Source organism: Protopterus annectens, chromosome 11.part0 (genome assembly GCF_019279795.1).
Source record: "Protopterus annectens isolate FY-2018-M chromosome 11.part0, PAN1.0, whole genome shotgun sequence".
NCBI lineage: Eukaryota > Metazoa > Chordata > Ceratodontiformes > Protopteridae > Protopterus > Protopterus annectens.
Window position 1 is genome coordinate 723,220,142 of NC_056745.1, and position 22,480 is coordinate 723,242,621.

Consider the following 22,480-nt stretch of genomic DNA (forward strand, 5'->3'; position numbering starts at 1 on the left):
GTTGAAAATCAGAGTTTTAGTACTGTTTGCTACTTTCAAGGGGTACAAGGTGGGGCAAGTGGATGGCTGACATAACAGCAAAATAAAGGTGCAGTGCCTGAATACAGAAGAAAAACTTGGCAGGCTGTCTCTGAAAGATGCACAGGGAGGATTCCTCCACTGCAACTACTGTACACCAAAACTAATAACAGAAGCAATTAGATAACCCATTATGGCTCCTTAATAATGAAGCCCAACCTAGCATGTTTGTTACAACTGTCTCCCTGAACAGAAAGACAAGTTAGCAGCATTAAAAGTTAAACAAACAAAATTAAAAATATATAAAAAAGAAATATACATAATGCATTTGTGTGCGCGCGCATGTGTGTATATCTTATATATACATATATACACACAAACACACACACGTTATGTATGTATCACAGAGGCATATACATACAGTGTGTGGTCATTGACCCCCTTTTTCCCCATAGGGTTCTGGTGTCACAACAACATCGGTTAATGACCAAATCACCAAGAGCCAATAAAATGTATTGCAACTCAAACCTCCTGCAGGGGATGGTTGCAACTTAGAAAGCTTGAACATCCTCTTAAGCATTCCAGGCAGTCGAGACTAAATTAATTTAGTCAGATGGCCATAATTCACATCATACAGTCAAATGAATAATTTGTCGCTAAATGTCGTGTTTTATGTTGAGTTACTAAAGTGCACAATTTAATGAATTTCAACAGCATCTTGAGATACCAGCACAATTATGCACCTTAGCCGAAAACAGATGAACAGTAGCATTAAACAAAAAAGTACATACCTTGCTCTTGTTTAGGTTCCTGTGAATTTCCAAAGCTGTGCCCATTTTCCATGACTTGTTTGGAGGGTTGCATCTCACTGCTCTGTTGCACTGATATTGCATGTGGAGGCTGTAAGTAAGGGGGAGGGTACTGCAGATGTGCAGGCTGTTGGACACTGTAAGGTAACCTCGGTGACTGTACAGAGGCAGAAAGCTGCTGCATAGCTATCATTTCAGGACTGTCCAGCATGGAATCCATATGACTTCTGTGCTGTTGTGAAGACATTTGCAGAGATGTCATTCTCTGTACTGCTGGTGCTGGTCCATGAAGGTTAAATGACTGCCTATTAAATCCTAATGAAGATGATGATGGAGGTGACGATGGCTGAGGAGCCAGCGTGTTACTGTGAGGTACAATGCCAGACTGATTAGGCCACTTAACAGACAATGGATATTTCAGCCTGTTATCTGTGATATTATTGTGCATCGGAACTTGAACAGTATTAATTATGCTCTTTTCTGGTGGTCCAAATGCAGTACTGGTTGGTACTCCTTGATTCCCCTTCCAGAGATGTGGAGGTCCATTTGCTGGGTACCAGTATGGGCCACATGAAGTCCTAGCTGGTTTCTCAGAGGCACCCAACTGTTGCGCTGTTCCTTGATACCCATGTGGTGTATGCGCTGTGTAAATCTGTTGTGCTATACCCCGGTTCCCTTCCTGAGGTGGGGCATTCACAGTCTCAGACTGTACTAAAATTAGCTTTGGCTCCATGGAAGGTGAAAACTTTTCAGTGCAAGGCTGATTACTTTTAGGTTCCAAAATTTTGGGGCCCCACTGCTCATCTGTCCTGTCAGACAACTGAAACAAAAACATAGTGGTCATTTTCTAAGATCAGCTAATGAATTCAACTGCCTAAAAGTACAAAAAAAAGTTTTAATTTTTTTTCCCGTTACCACCATTAGCTACAGATCCATTTCTCACAATGCAGTCCAAGTTTCGCACTTTTCTTTATCTGGCCACAATAATTTTTCTTAAATGTAGATACTGAAATGAACAGAAAAGGCTTGGCATTTTACAGTATACTTGACATCTGTTAAAGAGCAGAGACACTGCAAATGCAGGCAAACAGCCAAAGATGATAATATCCCGTGAGAAAAGTTAGTTGGAATGCACAGGTACAGTTCTTTGTACTTTCCTCTAATGGTACCTGAAATTAAAATCTTAAATCAAAAACTTGACAGCTTTTGAAGCTGCAGGCTTACATAGGTGCATCGTTCACAAAACATAATGCTAAACATGGCTCTCAGCTGACTCGCAACATATCTCAACAGAACTGGACAAATACATAAACAATAATCAAGGGCACTTTTTAAAATATTACTATTAACCTGAGACATCGACAAGATAAAGTGATGTGAATTAATATACATTTTCTGAAGTAAATTAAGTCCATAACCCAAACTATATGATGGCTCATTTGTAGTCAAAAATGAGCATGCTGATTGGACAACCCAATCAGCATGGCCATTGTAAATAGAGCGTATACCAATACAATAGTCCGTCCATTGAAGTACCATTGACCAACCGAGCTTCCTAGTGGAATATGCTGAGGGACAATGCAAAACAGAAGAAAAATCAGGTAAGCTATCAAAAATAGATACACTATTTTACTTATAATTTTGTGATGTCCCTCGTAAAAAATAAAATAAAATAAAAAAAAAAACAGCAACAGAGATTCTTTTTTCAGTGTTGCTTCTCCTGCACTCTAATGATGTCCTGTGCAAACATGGGGATGCAAGTCCCACAAGCATGCATAGTACATCAGTAAACAAGGAAGAAGGCAGAGGAACACTACATTACCATTATACGAAGACAGTACTTACGAAAAGTAAGCAATTTCTTTCTTAAATAATGTCACTGTATAATAGTAATAACCAACAAGTGGGTGTGAGCTTATCAGGACTTACCTACAGTTGGCTTTGTTTAATCACTCGGGTTTCGCCCTTGTGATCAAACCATGCCAACTGCAGGTAAATTCTGATATATCCAAACCCACTCATGTGTTATTGTTTAATTACTGTATTTATTCAGTACAAGTCACCACCTTTTCTCCAAAACTCCCCTTATTTAGGAGGGATTAAGAGGGACAGAAACCATTTTCAAGATCAGGGACAGCTGAGAGGTATGATGCTGTTGGTCTTTCATCAGACTGGGGCTCTCAATAGAAAAAATGTTTACTTACTCATGCCAGAATTCCAGGACATCTTAGTTACCACTTGTAACGCTGACTAACGCACAGAGGCAATTTAAACACAGAGTACACAGGGTAGCACATCACAGAATAAACCACAAAAAAAAAATTGTATGTCTCAGACTTTCAAAACAACAGTTCTAATATACACAGTGTCACTTTTAGTCTGCCGATTGGAACCCTAATATAATACCCTAATGTAACTTTTGTTGTGCCATCTGCTTGTACAGATGTAATTCTCCAGATGGTCCTCTACTATTTTTTTAAGCAAAAGACATGTACACCAAATTTACAAAATTTTCAACATTTCTGGAAGAAAAAATTATAGCAATGTAGAGGTTAAAGTTTGACTACCTTAGCCCTCACTTGCCTACTGTGTGATCTTCACTAAAGCAGACACTGCTCCCAGGTTGCTCCTGAAAACTGACTGCGTCCAGTGGGCCTAGTTAAACTGGTACTATTCATACTATCTGCAGATGATAAAACATCCGAAATTTATTACAGATTTCAGACTTATGCTACAACATGTATAGCCCACAGGCGAATCAACAAAATCTCTTCTTTCTGGGTCCTTCCTCCTTTTCCTCATCCTGACCCAAGTGTCGCAGACATGGTAACCAAAAGATAATGAACTTCTCCCAGCTGCCCTGAATTAATTGTAGCTCCTCTTCCCTTAAGGCATCAGCTAACGTAGTTAATTCCTGAACGACACCTCTTTTCAGTTTTCCATCTCTTTGAGATAGCTTTCTTGGCAAACACTGAAATTATCCAGAATAAGCAAGCAATATGAGCTGTTAGTACCCCATTTTCCCAAATCCCCACATAAAAAAAAGACTAGGGTCAACATTATGTCCCATCCTGATCAGATTCTTTAAGGTTTCTTGCAGTTTTTTGCTAAAGTTGCTTAGTCTCTCACAAGCAGAAAATGTACCTCCAGCCACTCTTATGACCACCTTACATTTACCATCTGAATCTGTGGAATCAAACTACAGCTATGGCAAGTCACGTTCATACTACTTACAATAGGGATCACAGCTGCAGCAGTACATACGAAATGCAGAGTGCTAAAAGCAATAGTAACACTGATGTCAAGGCTTATGAGATTACCTGACTCCGCAGTACACCAGTATCAAAGCCTGCCCTGCTTTTGCAGTACACATCTAGCAGAAATGTAGATAGCTCCAAGGCAGGAACATACGAAAAAAGCAAAAAACAAGTACCATCAACCACAAAGTTAGCGAATTCTAACAATGAGGCATCGACCAGGAGTAGAATTAAAAACGGTTTAATCCAAAAATACACATAGACATAGACTGAGCGCTTTCTCCAGTACAACTGGCTTCATCAGAGTCAATTAACAAAAAGTTACAGTACACATCTAGCCAATTTCTGGGAAAACTATGGATGGAAGCTCAGCCTAGGTAACTGCTTCGTATGCCCCTTATCCAGAAAAGCTTATGAAATGGAAAACAGAAGTAACTGCTGTTCTTGCAAAGTTAGCTTTTTGCATTATGGTCTAGAGATCTGCCATGATGGCTATGCCCAATCTGCCTTGTCTAAGGTAAAATGTCCGTCAGTCTCTCCCCTTCTTTACAACTAGCTAAATACTAGCTCAAATGCCTGTGCACAAAAAGGAATGCCAATGTCTTTAACCCTTAATTCTGAGACTTTGAAAAGAGTACTGGAAGTTAAAAACGGACACATTCAAAGAAATCTCTCTCAACTTAGTGCATAAAAGATTTTTGTTCTTAGGGCAACTATGCCTTGGTGAAAAGCTGTACAAATTTAGTGATAGCTACAAACAAAAAGCCATTGTTACCAAGCAACATAGCTGGTACGAGTTGGTACTCCTTTGTCACACTACCGTTAACACTGTGGTGTTGTCTGTAATCACTTGAAGAGGTACTGGTTGCCAAAGATGATCTAAAGCTTTTACAGCTTTAATCACAGTCAGCATGTTTTGATATTTATGTGCTTTTGTCTATCTGAACTGCTCCACATACCTTGCACTTTGACTCCTTTAGAAACTGCACTCCAAGCAAAATCTGAGGAGTTTGTCAACAGCCATCTGATTGCTCTACCAGTGTAGTTATAGCTTTACTAATCCCAGCGCTGGTATTTAAAAATCTAGGGAATAAAGATGCTGGGTCCACATGTTTTTAAGAACCATCTTTCCCATGTAGATGCTGGGTCCACATGTTTTTAAGAACCATTTAATCTTTCCCATGTGCAGCCTGGCAAGTAGCATCACAGAAAGCTATTAAAGCCTAGAATTATGAGGAATTCTCTAGCTGAAGCCCGAGCTAGACAAGAAACATTCAGGAATAATTTGGTAAGGTTCCACTCCCCCCCCCCCCCCCCCACATTTTAACACCTTTATTGAATTATTACTTATGACACAGGCAAACATTAATTTATATAACAGAAAAAAATACATATTGCCATGCTCAGTTTCGATCATACATTACATTCTTCTGTACAACTACCATAAACCAACATTACACATTGTTAAATTTCTGCCTTCTCTTAAACACCACTCCTCCTACAAAACATTATCCTGCAGGTGTTGTTCCTGCAATTTCCATTTTGGTTTTCCAGACAATTTGCTCTTACCCCTTTTTTAAGATCCCACTTCTAGTTCTTTTATCTCTGTTACAATATTCACTATTTCAAATATGGTTGGTTTAGACAGACTTTCATCTTCCAGTAACTGCTTTTTAAGTAGCCACCGGAATTAAACTTAACAAGGCCTTATTATATTTAGGCAATTCAAATGCTGCATCCCAGCTCAAAAAATCATTCCCTCAGTTACACCCATTTGCTCACCAATAATTTCTGACAGAGACCTCTGTACGGAATTTTTAGTCCAACTCATTAACACACTCAAAAATATATATTCCCAGGTACCTCTTTCTTCCCCATCACACCTACAAAATTTGCCACGTACCTCAGGAAAAAATTATTTGGAGTTTGCTTTGGGAAAAAATACTTATGCAAACACTACTTCCAAGCAAAAACCCAAGATGTCCTTCAAGGATGCATCTGCAGTCCTAACATATGGGTTTGTCCTGCCTCAGGCAGCCCTTCGGTCGGCCGGATTCCAAAGTCTGGGTCTGGCCTCGGCTGATGTCGCACTTCACCCGACATCACAGCTGCTGTTTATTGGGTATAAAGGCATCAGCCGATGCCATTTTCCTCAGTCTTTCTTGCCGCGCAGTGCCCGAAGCAGAAGCTGTTCGCAAGTGCCGGTCGGTCAGATCCAGAGATTTCTACTACCGAAGACTTCTAAAGCTAAGTACCCGTTGGGACTCTTTCTTGCCTCAGCCGATGTCAGACAAAGTAAATAATTGTTTAACTTGTGGGAAACAAATACTTCATAAGGATTTCCACTCTTACTGCCTTCCTTGCTTAGGCCCAGACCACGACGTATCAGCTTGTCTAGCCTGTGCTTCCTTCAACCGACGGACACTTAGACGTCGGTCGGAGTTTGCAGAGGAGTTTTTTGGTCCCGTTTTTGCATACAAAATGCCGTCGGAGACTCCGACTACTCAATTAGCTAAAAAGCGCAAGTAAAAGGACCGACATTCGCGGCCCACGGGTTCGGCTGAAACCATGGTTAGGCCAACCGCGAATGTCTCGGTTTCGGCTGAAACCGAGCCCCCGGTTCTTCCTTCGGCCGAAAGCATGCTTCCGATGGCGAGGCCTCACAGAGCATGGCTGAATCTGCTACTGAATTTACTGCTACAGAAGCAGGCACCCAGGATTTATCAGACACTATTCCTTTAGACATAACAACCCCTGCGTGGGGGCTAGACCCCCTGCTTCTATGTCTATCAAGGCTTTTGCCAGGGCTAAGGCAGCTAAATCTTCTAAGGCCTTGCCTGCCAAAACTCCTTCACATAGGCCTACCTCTAGTTCCCAAATACTCAGCCTGGCTGAGGATCTCATTTCCTTGATCAGAGGATCCCAACCTCACCCAGACAGGGCCTCTCAGCCCCCTCCAGACAACAGGCCTAGGACTGAACCCCCGGAACCTGTCTCTACAGATTATTCCTCGGATAACTCAGACCTTTCAGACCCTCACGAAGGCCCATATTCTCCTTATGAGGATTCTGATGCAGAAGACTCCATTCCTTCTGCTTCTCCTCCTGAAGAATTTTCCTTTGGGGAAACCTTGCATGCTATGAGGGAACACTTCCAATGGCAGGGCCAGGATTTTTCAGATTCAAGGAAAAGGCTAAGGACTTTTTTACACTTACCACAGCATAGGCCGTTAGCCATTCCGCCAGTACTAACAGTCGTTGATGATGCATACAATGATGCCTGTACTGCTCCTGATTCTCTTCCTCCGGCCCCTGCCAAGCCAGACAGATATTACAGGGTCCCGGACACACACTACCATTTGTATAAGGCTCCTGTTGCAGACCCTGAAACCATTTCACAGGGCCCTAAAGGTGTGGCAGCTGCCTCTGCCAAAAACCCTCTTCCCTCTGAAAGAGAATCTAGAGCATTAGAGAGATGGGGTAAAAAGGTTTATACTTCTGCTACTCTTTCGGCCAGGGCCTTGAACTGTCAATTTCACTTTAGACCACAAGTCCCTTCAGGATTTGGTACATAACTCTCAGCAGGTCAGTAACCATTTCTTAAAATGTGGCTATGATGCACTGGAGGCTTCCTTTAGATCAGCGGTGACTGGAACAGTGATTCAAGACATGCCTGGTTTAAAGAACAATCCTTACCAGACCATGTTAAGTCAAAACTCCTAGATGCTCCCATGGAGAAACAAAGTTTGTTTGGCTCCCCTGCACAGGAGGTTCTAAAAAAGGTGGAAGAAAAAGCAAAATCTGTCCAAACAGTCAAGGATTTCTTACAGGTCCAACCTCCGAGGTTTAGCAGAAATTGGCCTTCGAAGAATTGGTCCTTTCCAGACAACTCCAGAGCAGAGAGGCAGAAATAGACGCCCAAGAGGCAGAGGTCAATCTAGGGGTGCCTACAGGGGACGTCAGTGGCAACCTACCAACCAGAGAAGTACTGCCACAGAATCAACTACAACCACTTCCACAGGGCAGACAATGACTTGGCTCTAGTTCCGCCTACCAGGGAACAACTGGAAGCACCCTTGGGTGGAAAACTAGCCTTATTCTCCGACAACTGGCATTACATTACAGGAGACAAATGGACTTTACAAACAATAGACAAGGGCTACAGGTTTCACTTCCATACTCTACCAAAAAAGAGAGGAATGCCAAACCTACCACCAAGCCAAAAACAGGCGGCTCTAAGACAAATCAACAAATTACTAAGGATGAGAGCTATAGAAGAGGTGCCACCTATGGAACAAGGCCAAGGATTTTACTCCAGGCTTTTCCTTGTACCAAGAAAAGAAAATCAATGGAGACCTATTCTAGATTTGTCTGCACTGAACACATACCTCATTGTTCCAAAATTCAAAATGCTGACCCTCCAGCAACTTCTTCCCATGCTGGGCAAGGAGTCTTGGCTGGTGACTCTAGATCTCAAGGAGGCATACCTGCACGTCCCTATACGACCAGATTGCAGAAGACACCTCAGATTTCTTGCAGGATCAGAGCATTATCAATTCTCAGCATTGCCTTTTGGCTTATCTACTGCGCCCAGAGTATTCACGAAATGCCTGGCATCAGTAATTGCTCATTGCAGACTTCAGGGAATTCAGATTTACCCATACCTGGACGACTGCCTAATACAAGCGGACAACAAGGCAAAGTTAACAAAAGATTTGGAAAATGTCATACAACTGTTGCAAGCCTTGGGATACACAGTCAACATGCAAAAGTCAAGACTAGTACCATCCCAAAGGATAACATTCTTGGGTGCAGAATTAGACACATCAACTCAGATGGCTTTTCTCACAGAAGAAAAACAAAAGCAACTACCAGTCTACTTCATGACATTAACAACACAAACTCAGCTTACTGCAAGGTAAGTCCTGCAAGCCCTGGGCTACATGGCATCCTGCATAATATTGGTTCCGCATGCCAGGCTGCATATGAGAAAGCTACAATGGTATCTAAGGAATGTATGGTCTCAACACAAGAAGCCCAGATTCCAATAATTCCATGCCTGAAGCAAGTATTCCTGTGGTGGGCTCAGGCCTGTCAGTTGAACAGAGGCTTGCCTTTCCACAAACCACATCCAAGCCAGACCATCACCACGGACGCCTCAGACCTAGGATGGGGGGCACACATGGTGGACAAGTGTATACAAGGCCTATGGACCCAAGACCAGCTGAATCTACACATAAATCTAAAGGAGATGCTGGCAGTGAAACATGCGATCCAGGCATTCAGACCACTCCTTCAACAGGGTCATCTGCTGATAAGGACGGACAATACCACAGTCATGTGGTACATCAACAAACAGGGAGGTACACATTCATATCCTCTATGCCGGATGGCAATGGACCTGTGGAATGTGGCCCTGAACCTCAACATTCAACTTCAGGCCAGATTTGTACCAGGAAAAGAAAATTCTCTAGCAGACACCCTAAGCAGAACTACCACGGATGCTCACGAATGGATGCTGCATCCAGATATCTTCAAAACCATAACAAAGAAATGGGGACTACCACAGATAGACCTGTTTGCCTCCCCACACAATCACCAATTGAAGAAATTCTGCACAAGAGCATACCACCCACTTGCTTGGAGGGTGGACTCCCTTTCCTTCAGCTGGAAAAACCTGACAGCATATGCATTTCCACCTCTTCCCTTGATGTACAAAGTTCTACTGAAGATCAGAGAGGATCAGCCAAGGGTAATTCTGATAGCTCCAGACTGGCCGAGGCAACATTGGTACCCGCTACTGAGAAGCATGTCTCGGACACACGCATGGCATCTACCTCTATGTCCCTTACTACTAACACAGGACAACTACAAGATCCTACATTCACACTTGAAAACACTGCAGCAAGCTGCTTGGAATATTGCATAAAACAAAATAACCCAGGTTTATCTCAGAGGGTTAAGGACATTATCCTGAAGGCACGCAGACCCTCCACAAGGAAGACTTATTCAGCCAAGTGGAAAAGATACCTCATTTGGAGTGCAGCAAAGGGAGAAAATGTCTCATTGGCAAACATAGCACACATCTTGGAATATTTAGCAGAGCTGTTCCACAATGGCCTGTCTTACTCCTCCATTAAGATTCATGCATCAGCAATTTCAGCAGAATACAACATGGATCCTCCTGTCTTCTCTCATCCTCTACTCAGGCAGTTCTTGAGAGGAATCAAAAATGTAAAGCCTCCAAGGAAACCACCTTTACCTACATGGGATCTCAACTTTGTGCTGGAAAAGTTAACACTTCCCCCTTTTGAACCAGCAGCAACAGCACAATTACAATTCTTGTCTTGGAAAACTGCTTTCCTGCTATCAATTACTTCAGCAAGAAGGGTATCTGAGTTACAGGCATTAATGGCAGTACAACCCTTCCTTATCTTCCATCAGGACAGAGTCTCTCTGAGAACTAACCCTACCTTTATGCCAAAAGTGGTCTCCAGAGTATCATTGAACCAAGCGATTAATTTACCTACATTCTTCCCCAACCCACAGAAAGTACAGTTTTGTACCTACCATAAATGTAGATGTCCGAACTGGATAGCATCTGCAGTCATAACAAGTGGGTTGTCCTGTCGTCAGGCAGCCCTGCAGTCGGCCGGATTCCAAAGTCCGGGTCCGGCTTCGACTGATGTCGCACTCCACCCGACGTCATCTCTGTTGGTCTTCGGGTATAAAAGCATCAGCCGACGCCATTTTCCTCAGTGTTTCTTGCCCCAGATGCCAGTAGCCCTCTTGCAGGCTAAAAATTTGGATAGATGCCAATGTTTCCAAATAGATAGAGGTAAACACAACAATAAGCATATATGTACATATATACAAACAAATACACCATAAAGACTCCCCAACAGCTAGCTATTAGGAGGGTAAACACCCTAGGAGTACCACAGAGGGAAGGAGGGAGGGTAATCCTGACTGCAGATGCTATCCAGTTCGGACATCTACATTTATGGTAGGTACAAAACTGTACTATGTCCTTCATGGATGCATCTGCAGTCATAACAAGTGGGTAGAATACCATAGCCAACTAGGGAGGAGGATAAAAGTAGATTATGGTGTGTTTAGGATCTCTTGCAGTACAGCAGTGGCAAACCCTGCTCGGGATCTGGAATATAGAGGCAAATTATAATGCTTGGCAAATGTATGCACGGAGGTCCAAGTAGCCGCCTCAATAATGTCTTTGGTTGCCACTCCTCGTAAGAAGGCTGTGGGTGACTAGCTAAATACTAGCTCAAATGCCTGTGCACAAAAAGGAATGCCAATGTCTTTAACCCTTAATTCTGAGACTTTGAAAAGAGTACTGGAAGTTAAAAACGGACACATTCAAAGAAATCTCTCTCAACTTAGTGCATAAAAGATTTTTGTTCTTAGGGCAACTATGCCTTGGTGAAAAGCTGTACAAATTTAGTGATAGCTACAAACAAAAAGCCATTGTTACCAAGCAACATAGCTGGTACGAGTTGGTACTCCTTTGTCACACTACCGTTAACACTGTGGTGTTGTCTGTAATCACTTGAAGAGGTACTGGTTGCCAAAGATGATCTAAAGCTTTACAGCTTTAATCACAGTCAGCATGTTTTGATATTTATGTGCTTTTGTCTATCTGAACTGCTCCACATACCTTGCACTTTGACTCCTTTAGAAACTGCACTCCAAGCAAAATCTGAGGAGTTTGTCAACAGCCATCTGATTGCTCTACCAGTGTAGTTATAGCTTTACTAATCCCAGCTGGTATTTAAAATCTAGGGAATAAAGATGCTGGGTCCACATGTTTTTAAGAACCATCTTTCCCATGTAGATGCTGGGTCCACATGTTTTTAAGAACCATTTAATCTTTCCCATGTGCAGCCTGGCAAGTAGCATCACAGAAAGCTATTAAAGCCTAGAATTATGAGGAATTCTCTAGCTGAAGCCCGAGCTAGACAAGAAACGTTCAGGAATAATTTGGTAAGGTTCCACTCCCACATTTAACACCTTTATTGAATTATTACTTATGACACAGGCAAACATTAATTTATATAACAGAAAAAAATACATATTGCCATGCTCAGTTTCGATCATACATTACATTCTTCTGTACAACTACCATAAACCAACATTACACATTGTTAAATTTCTGCCTTCTCTTAAACACCACTCCTCCTACAAAACATTATCCTGCAGGTGTTGTTCCTGCAATTTCCATTTTGGTTTTCCAGACAATTTGCTCTTACCCCTTTTTAAGATCCCACTTCTAGTTCTTTTATCTCTGTTACAATATTCACTATTTCAAATATGGTTGGTTTAGACAGACTTTCATCTTCCAGTAACTGCTTTTTAAGTAGCCACCGGAATTAAACTTAACAAGGCCTTATTATATTTAGGCAATTCAAATGCTGCATCCCAGCTCAAAAAATCATTCCCTCAGTTACACCCATTTGCTCACCAATAATTTCTGACAGAGACCTCTGTGCAGAATTTTTAGTCCAACTCATTAACACACTCAAAAATATATATTCCCAGGTACCTCTTTCTTCCCCATCACACCTACAAAATTTGCCACGTACCTCAGGAAAAAATTATTTGGAGTTTGCTTTGGGAAAAAATACTTATGCAAACACTACTTCCAAGCAAAAACCCAAGATGTCCTTCAAGGATGCATCTGCAGTCCTAACATATGGGTTTGTCCTGCCTCAGGCAGCCCTTCGGTCGTCCGGATTCCAAAGTCTGGGTCTGGCCTCGGCTGATGTCGCACTTCACCCGACATCACAGCTGCTGTTTATTGGGTATAAAGGCATCAGCCGATGCCATTTTCCTCAGTCTTTCTTGCCACGCGGTGCCCGAAGCAGAAGCTGTTCGCAAGTGCCGGTCGGTCAGATCCAGAGATTTCTACTACCGAAGACTTCTAAAAAGCTAAGTACCCCGTTGGGGACTCTTTCTTGCCTCAGCCGATGTCAGACAAAGTAAATAATTGTTTAACTTGTGGGAAACAAATACTTCATAAGGATTTCCACTCTTACTGCCTTCCTTGCTTAGGCCCAGACCACGACGTATCAGCTTGTCTAGCCTGTGCTTCCTTCAACCGACAGACACTTAGACGTCGGTCGGAGTTTGCAGAGGAGTTTTTTGGTCCCGCTTTTGCATACAAAATGCCGTCGGAGACTCCGACTACTCAATTAGCTAAAAAGCGCAAGTAAAAGGACCGACATTCGCGGCCCACAGGTTCGGCTGAAACCACGGTTAGGCCAACCGCGAATGTCTCGGTTTCGGCTGAAACCGAGCCCCCGGTTCTTCCTTCGGCCGAAAGCATGCTTCCGATAGCCGAGGCCTCACAGAGCATGGCTGAATCTGCTACTGAATTTACTGCTACAGAAGCAGGCACCCAGGATTTATCAGACACTATTCCTTTAGACATAACAACCCCTGCACGTGGGGCGGCTAGACCCCCTGCTTCTATGTCTATCAAGGCTTTTGCCAGGGCTAAGGCAGCTAAATCTTCTAAGGCCTTGCCTGCCAAAACTCCTTCACATAGGCCTACCTCTAGTTCCCAAATACTCAGCCTGGCTGAGGATCTCATTTCTTTGATCAGAGGATCCCAACCTCACCCAGACAGGGCCTCTCAGCCCCCTCCAGACAAGAGGCCTAGGACTGAACCCCCGGAACCTGTCTCTACAGATTATTCCTCGGATAACTCAGACCTTTCAGACCCTCACGAAGGCCCATATTCTCCTTATGAGGATTCTGATGCAGAAGACTCCATTCCTTCTGCTTCTCCTCCTGAAGAATTTTCCTTTGGGAAACCTTGCATGCTATGAGGAACACTTCCAATGGCAGGGCCAGGATTTTTCAGATTCAAGGAAAAGGCTAAGGACTTTTTTACACTTACCACAGCATAGGCCGTTAGCCATTCCGCCAGTACTAACAGTCGTTGATGATGCATACAATGATGCCTGTACTGCTCCTGATTCTCTTCCTCCGGCCCCTGCCAAGCCAGACAGATATTACAGGGTCCCGGACACACACTACCATTTGTATAAGGCTCCTGTTGCAGACCCTGAAACCATTTCACAGGGCCCTAAAGGTGTGGCAGCTGCCTCTGCCAAAAACCCTCTTCCCTCTGAAAGAGAATCTAGAGCATTAGAGAGATGGGGTAAAAAGGTTTATACTTCTGCTACTCTTTCGGCCAGGGCCTTGAACTGTCAATTTCACTTTAGACCGCAAGTCCCTTCAGGATTTGGTACATAACTCTCAGCAGGTCAGTAACCATTTCTTAAAATGTGGCTATGATGCACTGGAGGCTTCCTTTAGATCAGCGGTGACTGGAACAGTGATTCGAAGACATGCCTGGTTAAAAGAACAATCCTTACCAGACCATGTTAAGTCAAAACTCCTAGATGCTCCCATGGAGAAACAAAGTTTGTTTGGCTCCCCTGCACAGGAGGTTCTAAAAAAGGTGGAAGAAAAAGCAAAATCTGTCCAAACAGTCAAGGATTTCTTACAGGTCCAACCTCCGAGGTTTAGCAGAAATTGGCCTTCGAAGAATTGGTCCTTTCCAGACAACTCCAGAGCGCAGAGGCAGAAATAGACGCCCAAGAGGCAGAGGTCAATCTAGGGGTGCCTACAGGGGACGTCAGTGGCAACCTACCAACCAGAGAAGTACTGCCACAGAATCAACTACAACCACTTCCACAGGGCAGACAATGACTTGGCTCTAGTTCCGCCTACCAGGGAATAACTGGAAGCACCCTTGGGTGGAAAACTAGCCTTATTCTCCGACAACTGGCATTACATTACAGGAGACAAATGGACTTTACAAACAATAGACAAGGGCTACAGGTTTCACTTCCATACTCTACCAAAAAAGAGAGGAATGCCAAACCTACCACCAAGCCAAAAAACAGACGCTCTAAGACAAATCAACAAATTACTAAGGATGAGAGCTATAGAAGAGGTGCCACCTATGGAACAAGGCCAAGGTTTTTACTCCAGGCTTTTCCTTGTACCAAGAAAAGAAAATCAATGGAGACCTATTCTAGATTTGTCCGCACTGAACACATACCTCATTGTTCCAAAATTCAAAATGCTGACCCTCCAGCAACTTCTTCCCATGCTGGGCAAGGAGTCTTGGCTGGTGACTCTAGATCTCAAGGAGGCATACCTGCACGTCCCTATACGACCAGATTGCAGAAGACACCTCAGATTTCTTGCAGGATCAGAGCATTATCAATTCTCAGCATTGCCTTTTGGCTTATCTACTGCGCCCAGAGTATTCACGAAATGCCTGGCATCAGTAATTGCTCATTGCAGACTTCAGGGAATTCAGATTTACCCATACCTGGGCGACTGCCTAATACAAGCGGACAACAAGGCAAAGTTAACAAAAGATTTGGAAAATGTCATACAACTGTTGCAAGCCTTGGGATACACAGTCAACATGCAAAAGTCAAGACTAGTACCATCCCAAAGGATAACATTCTTGGGTGCAGAATTAGACACATCAACTCAGATGGCTTTTCTCACAGAAGAAAAACAAAAGCAACTACCAGTCTACTTCATGACATTAACAACACAAACTCAGCTTACTGCAAGGAAAGTCCTGCAAGCCCTGGGCTACATGGCATCCTGCATAATATTGGTTCCGCATGCCAGGCTGCATATGAGAAAGCTACAATGGTATCTAAGGAATGTATGGTCTCAACACAAGAAGCCCAGATTCCAATAATTCCATGCCTGAAGCAAGTATTCCTGTGGTGGGCTCAGGCCTGTCAGTTGAACAGAGGCTTGCCTTTCCACAAACCACATCCAAGCCAGACCATCACCACGGACGCCTCAGACCTAGGATGGGGGCACACATGGTGGACAAGTGTATACAAGGCCTATGGACCCAAGACCAGCTGAATCTACACATAAATCTAAAGGAGATGCTGGCAGTGAAACATGCGATCCAGGCATTCAGACCACTCCTTCAACAGGGTCATCTGCTGATAAGGACGGACAATACCACAGTCATGTGGTACATCAACAAACAGGGAGGTACACATTCATATCCTCTATGCCGGATGGCAATGGACCTGTGTAATGTGGCCCTGAACCTCAACATTCAACTTCAGGCCAGATTTGTACCAGGAAAAGAAAATTCTCTAGCAGACACCCTAAGCAGAACTACCACGGATGCTCACAAATGGATGCTGCATCCAGATATCTTCAAAACCATAACAAAGAAATGGGGACTACCACAGATAGACCTGTTTGCCTCCCCACACAATCACCAATTGAAGAAATTCTGCACAAGAGCATACCACCCACTTGCTTGGAGGGTGGACTCCCTTTCCTTCAGCTGGAAAAACCTGACAGCATATGCATTTCCACCTCTTCCCTTGATGTACAAAGTTCTACTGAAGATCAGAGAGGATCAGCCAAGGGTAATTCTGATAGCTCCAGACTGGCCGAGGCAACATTGGTACCAGCTACTGAGAAGCATGTCTCGGACACACGCATGGCATCTACCTCTATGTCCCTTACTACTAACACAGGACAACTACAAGATCCTACATTCACACTTGAAAACACTGCAGCAAGCTGCTTGGAATATTGCATAAAACAAAATAACCCAGGTTTATCTCAGAGGGTTAAGGACATTATCCTGAAGGCACGCAGACCCTCCACAAGGAAGACTTATTCAGCCAAGTGGAAAAGATACCTCATTTGGAGTGCAGCAAAGGGAGAAAATGTCTCATTGGCAAACATAGCACACATCTTGGAATATTTAGCAGAGCTGTTCCACAATGGCCTGTCTTACTCCTCCATTAAGATTCATGCATCAGCAATTTCAGCAGAATACAACATGGATCCTCCTGTCTTCTCTCATCCTCTACTCAGGCAGTTCTTGAGAGGAATCAAAAATGTAAAGCCTCCAAGGAAACCACCTTTACCTACATGGGATCTCAACTTTGTGCTGGAAAAGTTAACACTTCCCCCTTTGAACCAGCAGCAACAGCACAATTACAATTCTTGTCTTGGAAAACTGCTTTCCTGCTATCAATTACTTCAGCAAGAAGGGTATCTGAGTTACAGGCATTAATGGCAGTACAACCCTTCCTTATCTTCCATCAGGACAGAGTCTCTCTGAGAACTAACCCTACCTTTATGCCAAAAGTGGTCTCCAGAGTATCATTGAACCAAGCGATTAATTTACCTACATTCTTCCCCAACCCACAGAACAGGGGGGAAAGACTGCTACATACCTTGGATGTGCACAGACAATTACGCTACTATCTGGACAGAACTAAGACCAGCAGAAAAACTGACCAGCTTCTGGTAGCATATGCAACAGGAATGCAAGGGAAAGCAATTTCAAAACAGACAATCTCAAAATGGATAGGAAATTGCATTCGATTTTGCTACTCTTTTCATGGAAAGACAACTCCTGATAATATCAGACCTCATTCCACAAGAGCTACAGCCACCACTACAGCTTTCCTACGAGGAGTGGCTACCAAAGACATTTTAGAAGCTGCTACTTGGAGCTCCGTGCATACATTTGCCAAGCATTACAATCTTCCTTTATACTCTAGATCCCGAGCAGGTTTTGCAACTGCTGTTTTGCAAGGGATCTTAACTACACCATCTTTATCTTAGTGCCTCCTCCCCAGTTTGGCTATGGTATTCTACCCATATGTTAGGACTGCAGATGCATCCTTGAAGGACATAGTACAGTTTTGTACCTACCATAAATGTAGATGTCCTATAGGTATGCATCTGCAGTCAGGATTACCCACCCTCCTTCCCTCTGTGGTATTCCTAGGGTATTTACCCTCTTTTAGCTAGCTGGGGGAATCTATTATGGTGTATTTGTTTGTATATATGTATATATATATATATATATATATATATATATATATATATATATTTATACTGTTTGCTCTCTACTGTTTGGAATTATTTGCATTTATCCAAATTTAGCCTTACTAGAGGGCACCTGGCATCTGGGGCAAGAAACACTGAGGAAAATGGCGTCGGCTGATGCCTTTATACCCAATAAACAGCAGCTATGACGTCGGGTGAAGTGCGACATCAGCCGAGGCCAGACCCAGACTTTGGAATCCGGCCGACCGAAGGGCTGCCTGAGGCAGGACAACCCATATGCTAGGACTGCAGATGCATACCTATCGGACATCTACATTTATGGTAGGTACAAAACTGTACTTTGTCTATACACTGTTGTACACTTGGAAGCCATACATACGTCCTGCAACTGTCTTCTTGTGAATTGCTTATACAACCTCTCTCAATTTTCTGTAGCTTCCTTTGACTGATTCCTATAGTTATCCTACAATATTTTATATCCCCTAATTAACCCTCGTTTAACATTGGTTTCTCTACTAGATTGAACTAAAATACTTCCAAAGCAGGTCTTTCACTTAGGATTCTCTTTATACATTTCACTTTGCCTATAGTCTGATATCAATCCTTGACAGGGAAGGCAATCTCTAGCCTATGGTCAAAGGCCTTCTTGGCCTGTTACCATTCTATTACTTTTCCCCTCTGGTTATTTGCTCCCAATACCTCTGGTCCTTGTCAGTTTTCTCCAGTAAATTCCGGCCACCTCTTGCCTATTTTCCGTACCCCTAACTGCAGTCATCCCTATCAGCAGAATCTTTCTTCACTCTTCTGTTGGCTTAGTTTTAGAATACTTTCTGCTACTTTATGAACATAATATTCTGCACGTCTGTTACCCTTAAGGATCTACATTCAAAATTCCACACTCCTTATTTCTTGAATTTCCAACCCTGCTTGATCAACATCCCTTTCCACTTTGAATTGCAGCTTTCTGCTTGCATTTTATACACGAGACTTAACTGTGTAGCTCTAAAATAACCCTTCAAATCAGGCAATTCTAAACCACCTTGTTTCTGTAGGAAGGATCAACTTATCCCACTTGACCCTTGCCCTCTTCACCTCCTAGATAAATTCTTCAACTTGTCATTAATTACTATCCCACAACTACTGCTCTGGTTGATAAAAAAAAAAAAAAAAAAAAAATGCCTGACCTGTGTATAAAACTGAAGGGACTGAACATTTTCATTGCTTGCATTTTGACATCTGCTGTGTGTAAAGCAGAGGCTCCAGTTTGTCAGTTTTTGTATAATCTTTTGTTTAGTCTCTTCTCACATATCTTTAACTGCCATAACAGAATCCTTTTTAACCCATATACCTAAATATGTCATTTTAGTGTGTCCCCATAAATTAATACTGCTGAACCAATTCATGTGTGGGTACTTTAGTCTGCAGCTATAGCCTTTGTTTTATCTTTACTAATTTTATATCCCAAAAAGATCTAAAACTGTCTCAGTACTGAATAATAACATGTCCTTTTCTGGGTTCATCAGGTACAAAATAATATAGTCTACAAATAAAGCCAACTTTTCTTGATTACCATACCAATTATCCTTGAATTTCTGAGTCAAGGGGGCACAAAGAGGGTATAAGGTGACCAGGTCTTTGGCACTGCCATTCTGAACTTGGTGTCACAGCCTTTTTGGGGAAAAGTCCTTGTTCTTGAATCTGGGGTTTTGCTGTTAGACACCTGCTATGAGGATGCATTCTAAGCTTGTTCTGGCCTTCGAATGGCGAGAATCTGGGTAATTGAAAAGTCCTAGACACTCCCTCCATTAAATTTACCTCTCTCATCCTATTGTTTAAGGGGCTGTGTGGTAGTATGGCCAACTAAAACTTGTGTCTAATGACAAACTCAAAACTTCTAAGTCATCTGAAAATCTTGGTCACGTACCCAAACAATTCACCTCAAAACAGTAGCTGAAGCAGAAGCACTGTAAACAGTATCGGCACAATCATACACACTTTTTAAGGTATGTTTGGAAACTTGAAACAGGTTAGATGCAATCTGATTCACATAAGACCTACCCTTAAGGGGTCGCAGAAGCAAAAACTCATTCCAATGTACATATCACCAGGCAGTTCAGGATTCTGTAAGTTAATGTGGCAGAATAAAAAAAAAGTCTCTTACCATGTCTGTCCAATCACTTACTGTCTTTAGCCCCAGGAAATAGGCTGGAGGAAGAAAGTGCAGTTGTGTAAGTTGAACCTACCATAACAGTAAGTGTTTGAATGATCACTGCAGCTGTAACCTTAGCTATATGGGTTATACACTGCCAAGGATATAACAGTTGGGTCAGCTTCCAAAGCTTCAGGGCACCTTCCATATGCCCAAATTGTCAAGCAACTCGACCTGGGGTGACTAAAAGACAAATTTTTGGCACAAAGCCCTTCAGAGCTTTCCTGCCAGCAGAAAGGAACCTGAAAGGACAATGCTAGGAACAAATGTCCACACCCTGGTATAAAAAAACACAAAAGAAAACAACAAGGGTGGAGGGAGAGAAGGAGCAGCTACTGCAGCAGTCATTCAAACATCTAATGTTATGGTAAGTTGAACTACTGTATTATAATCTTCATATTAATCACTGCTGCAGTAGCCTTAGCTACAAGTGTAAATTACTGTAGTTTACTGTATTTTGGAAGTGGAAGAAGAGTCCTAGCAAACCTTGATCTAGACTTAGAGAATGAATCAAGCTTAAGTGCTTTGAAAATGTATGTACAGAGGATAAAATAGCAGCTTTTAGAATACTTCTAGAATCCAAACCTTTCCAAAAAGCCATAGATGAAGCCAATGCACTGGTAGAGTGCGTCGTGACCCGGCCTGGAATAGACTTGTTATAACAAAATACAATCACAACCCTTTTTAACTCATTATCTACATAGGGTCGGAGTGTAGTGTTAACTGTTGCCATCTCTCGCGACTCAATGCAAATCCCTTGTGGTCTTTGACACTCGTGCCCGACTGTCACAGATGCGCTCTCTCACAATCCATCCACCTCTTTGCTGGATTCCCTTGTTTCCTCTTGCCTTCTTCCCAACTGTCCCAAATCATCTTAAACAGATTCTATTCTGCTTTTCTGCATGTACTAGAACCACTGTAATTTGTTCTCTCTGATCTTTTCTGTAACTGGAGCTACCTTGGCTTCTGCTCTTCTGTCCTCATTTTGTCTGTACCATGGCTTGCATTCCACCACCCATCTTGGGCATTTCATTTCCTTCACTTCTAGCTTCCTCAACTACTGCATTTACTGCCCATGTTTCTGTACCACACAGTAGTAGTTAACCTTACTTTTCAGCTTCTTTGGCCTTCCACTGTCATACACTACACAACAGTTGGCTGCAGCCCCTCTGATTCTAGTTTTGCTCTCTTCATTCAGACTTCCCTTCTCCTCAACCACTCATCCCAGATAACTGAAGGTGCCAACTTGTTCCACTATCTTCCCAACTACCTCAATTCTCAGCTTCTTCTGATTTCCTCCATTCACAGCCATAACCATCACATAATCTGTACTCTGTTTCATCCCATGTGCTCTCAATTTTGCATTCCATTCCCCTATGCTTTGCTGAAGTTCTTGCTCAGAGTCTGCCTGTAATGCCACATTGTCTTCATTCAGCAATTTTGTTGACCTCTCCCATCTGACCGGTTTGCTAATGTAGTCCATCATCAGTGTGAGCAGCAGTGGGCTCAGAGGTGAACCCTGATGCACACCCACTTCCCATTGGGAACCCCTCTGTGAAACCACTGTTCATACTTCAGAGTCCCTATATATAAGCTTGCAGTAATTCTATTAATGATTCCGGGACTTTGAACCCTGCTCAAATTAGCTTTCTTGGGACCTTGTCATATGCTTTTCCAAGTCTAGGAATGCCCAGTTGAACACACTCATCTCTAGCTTAATCTCGACTGTCTCACTGCAAACATAGATTCAGTTGTGCTGCATCCTGATCTGAATCTAAACTGCTAATGTCCCATCTTACTACTACTACACATCAATCACCCTCTCCAGAACTTTCATGCAATGTGACAAGAGTTTGATAACTCTGTACTGCCCACAGTTGTGAATGTCCCTCCCTCCTTTGTTTTTGAACACTGGGACTAGTATGCTTATTCTTCAGTCACCTGGGATACACTTCTCTCTCCACATTGCTACAAGTACCCTCAGGAGCCACTGCTACAAGTACCCTCAGGAGCCATTTCTCTCCTATCTCACACCGAGCATCTTTATCATAAGTGCTGTGACCTCATCTGAGCCAGCTGCTTTCCCCAACTTCATTTTCCTTACTGCTGTTCTTACTACTACTACAGTGGGCTCCTCCTCTTCACTCATCATAGGCCATGCCTGGGGCAGTTCAGCTTTTGTGGGGTTTTCTTCACTCAGAAGCTGCTGGAAGTACTCCTTCCATATGCCTCTGATGTCCTTGAATATGGGTTAGCAGGTTGTTTCTGGCATCCAGATCTAATTTCTTT

At 42.9% G+C, this 22,480-nt stretch overlaps 1 protein-coding gene across 1 annotated transcript in view; it reads right to left on the reverse strand.

Moving 5' to 3' along the window:
* Window positions 1-22,480, reverse strand: part of LOC122814988 (cat eye syndrome critical region protein 2 homolog) — a 2,862,500-nt gene that overhangs the window by 327,622 nt on the left and 2,512,398 nt on the right. The window contains exon 19 of the mRNA XM_044087243.1: window positions 810-1,647. Within this exon, the coding sequence (XP_043943178.1) occupies window positions 810-1,647 (838 nt within the window). The remainder of the gene's footprint in view (window positions 1-809; window positions 1,648-22,480) is intronic.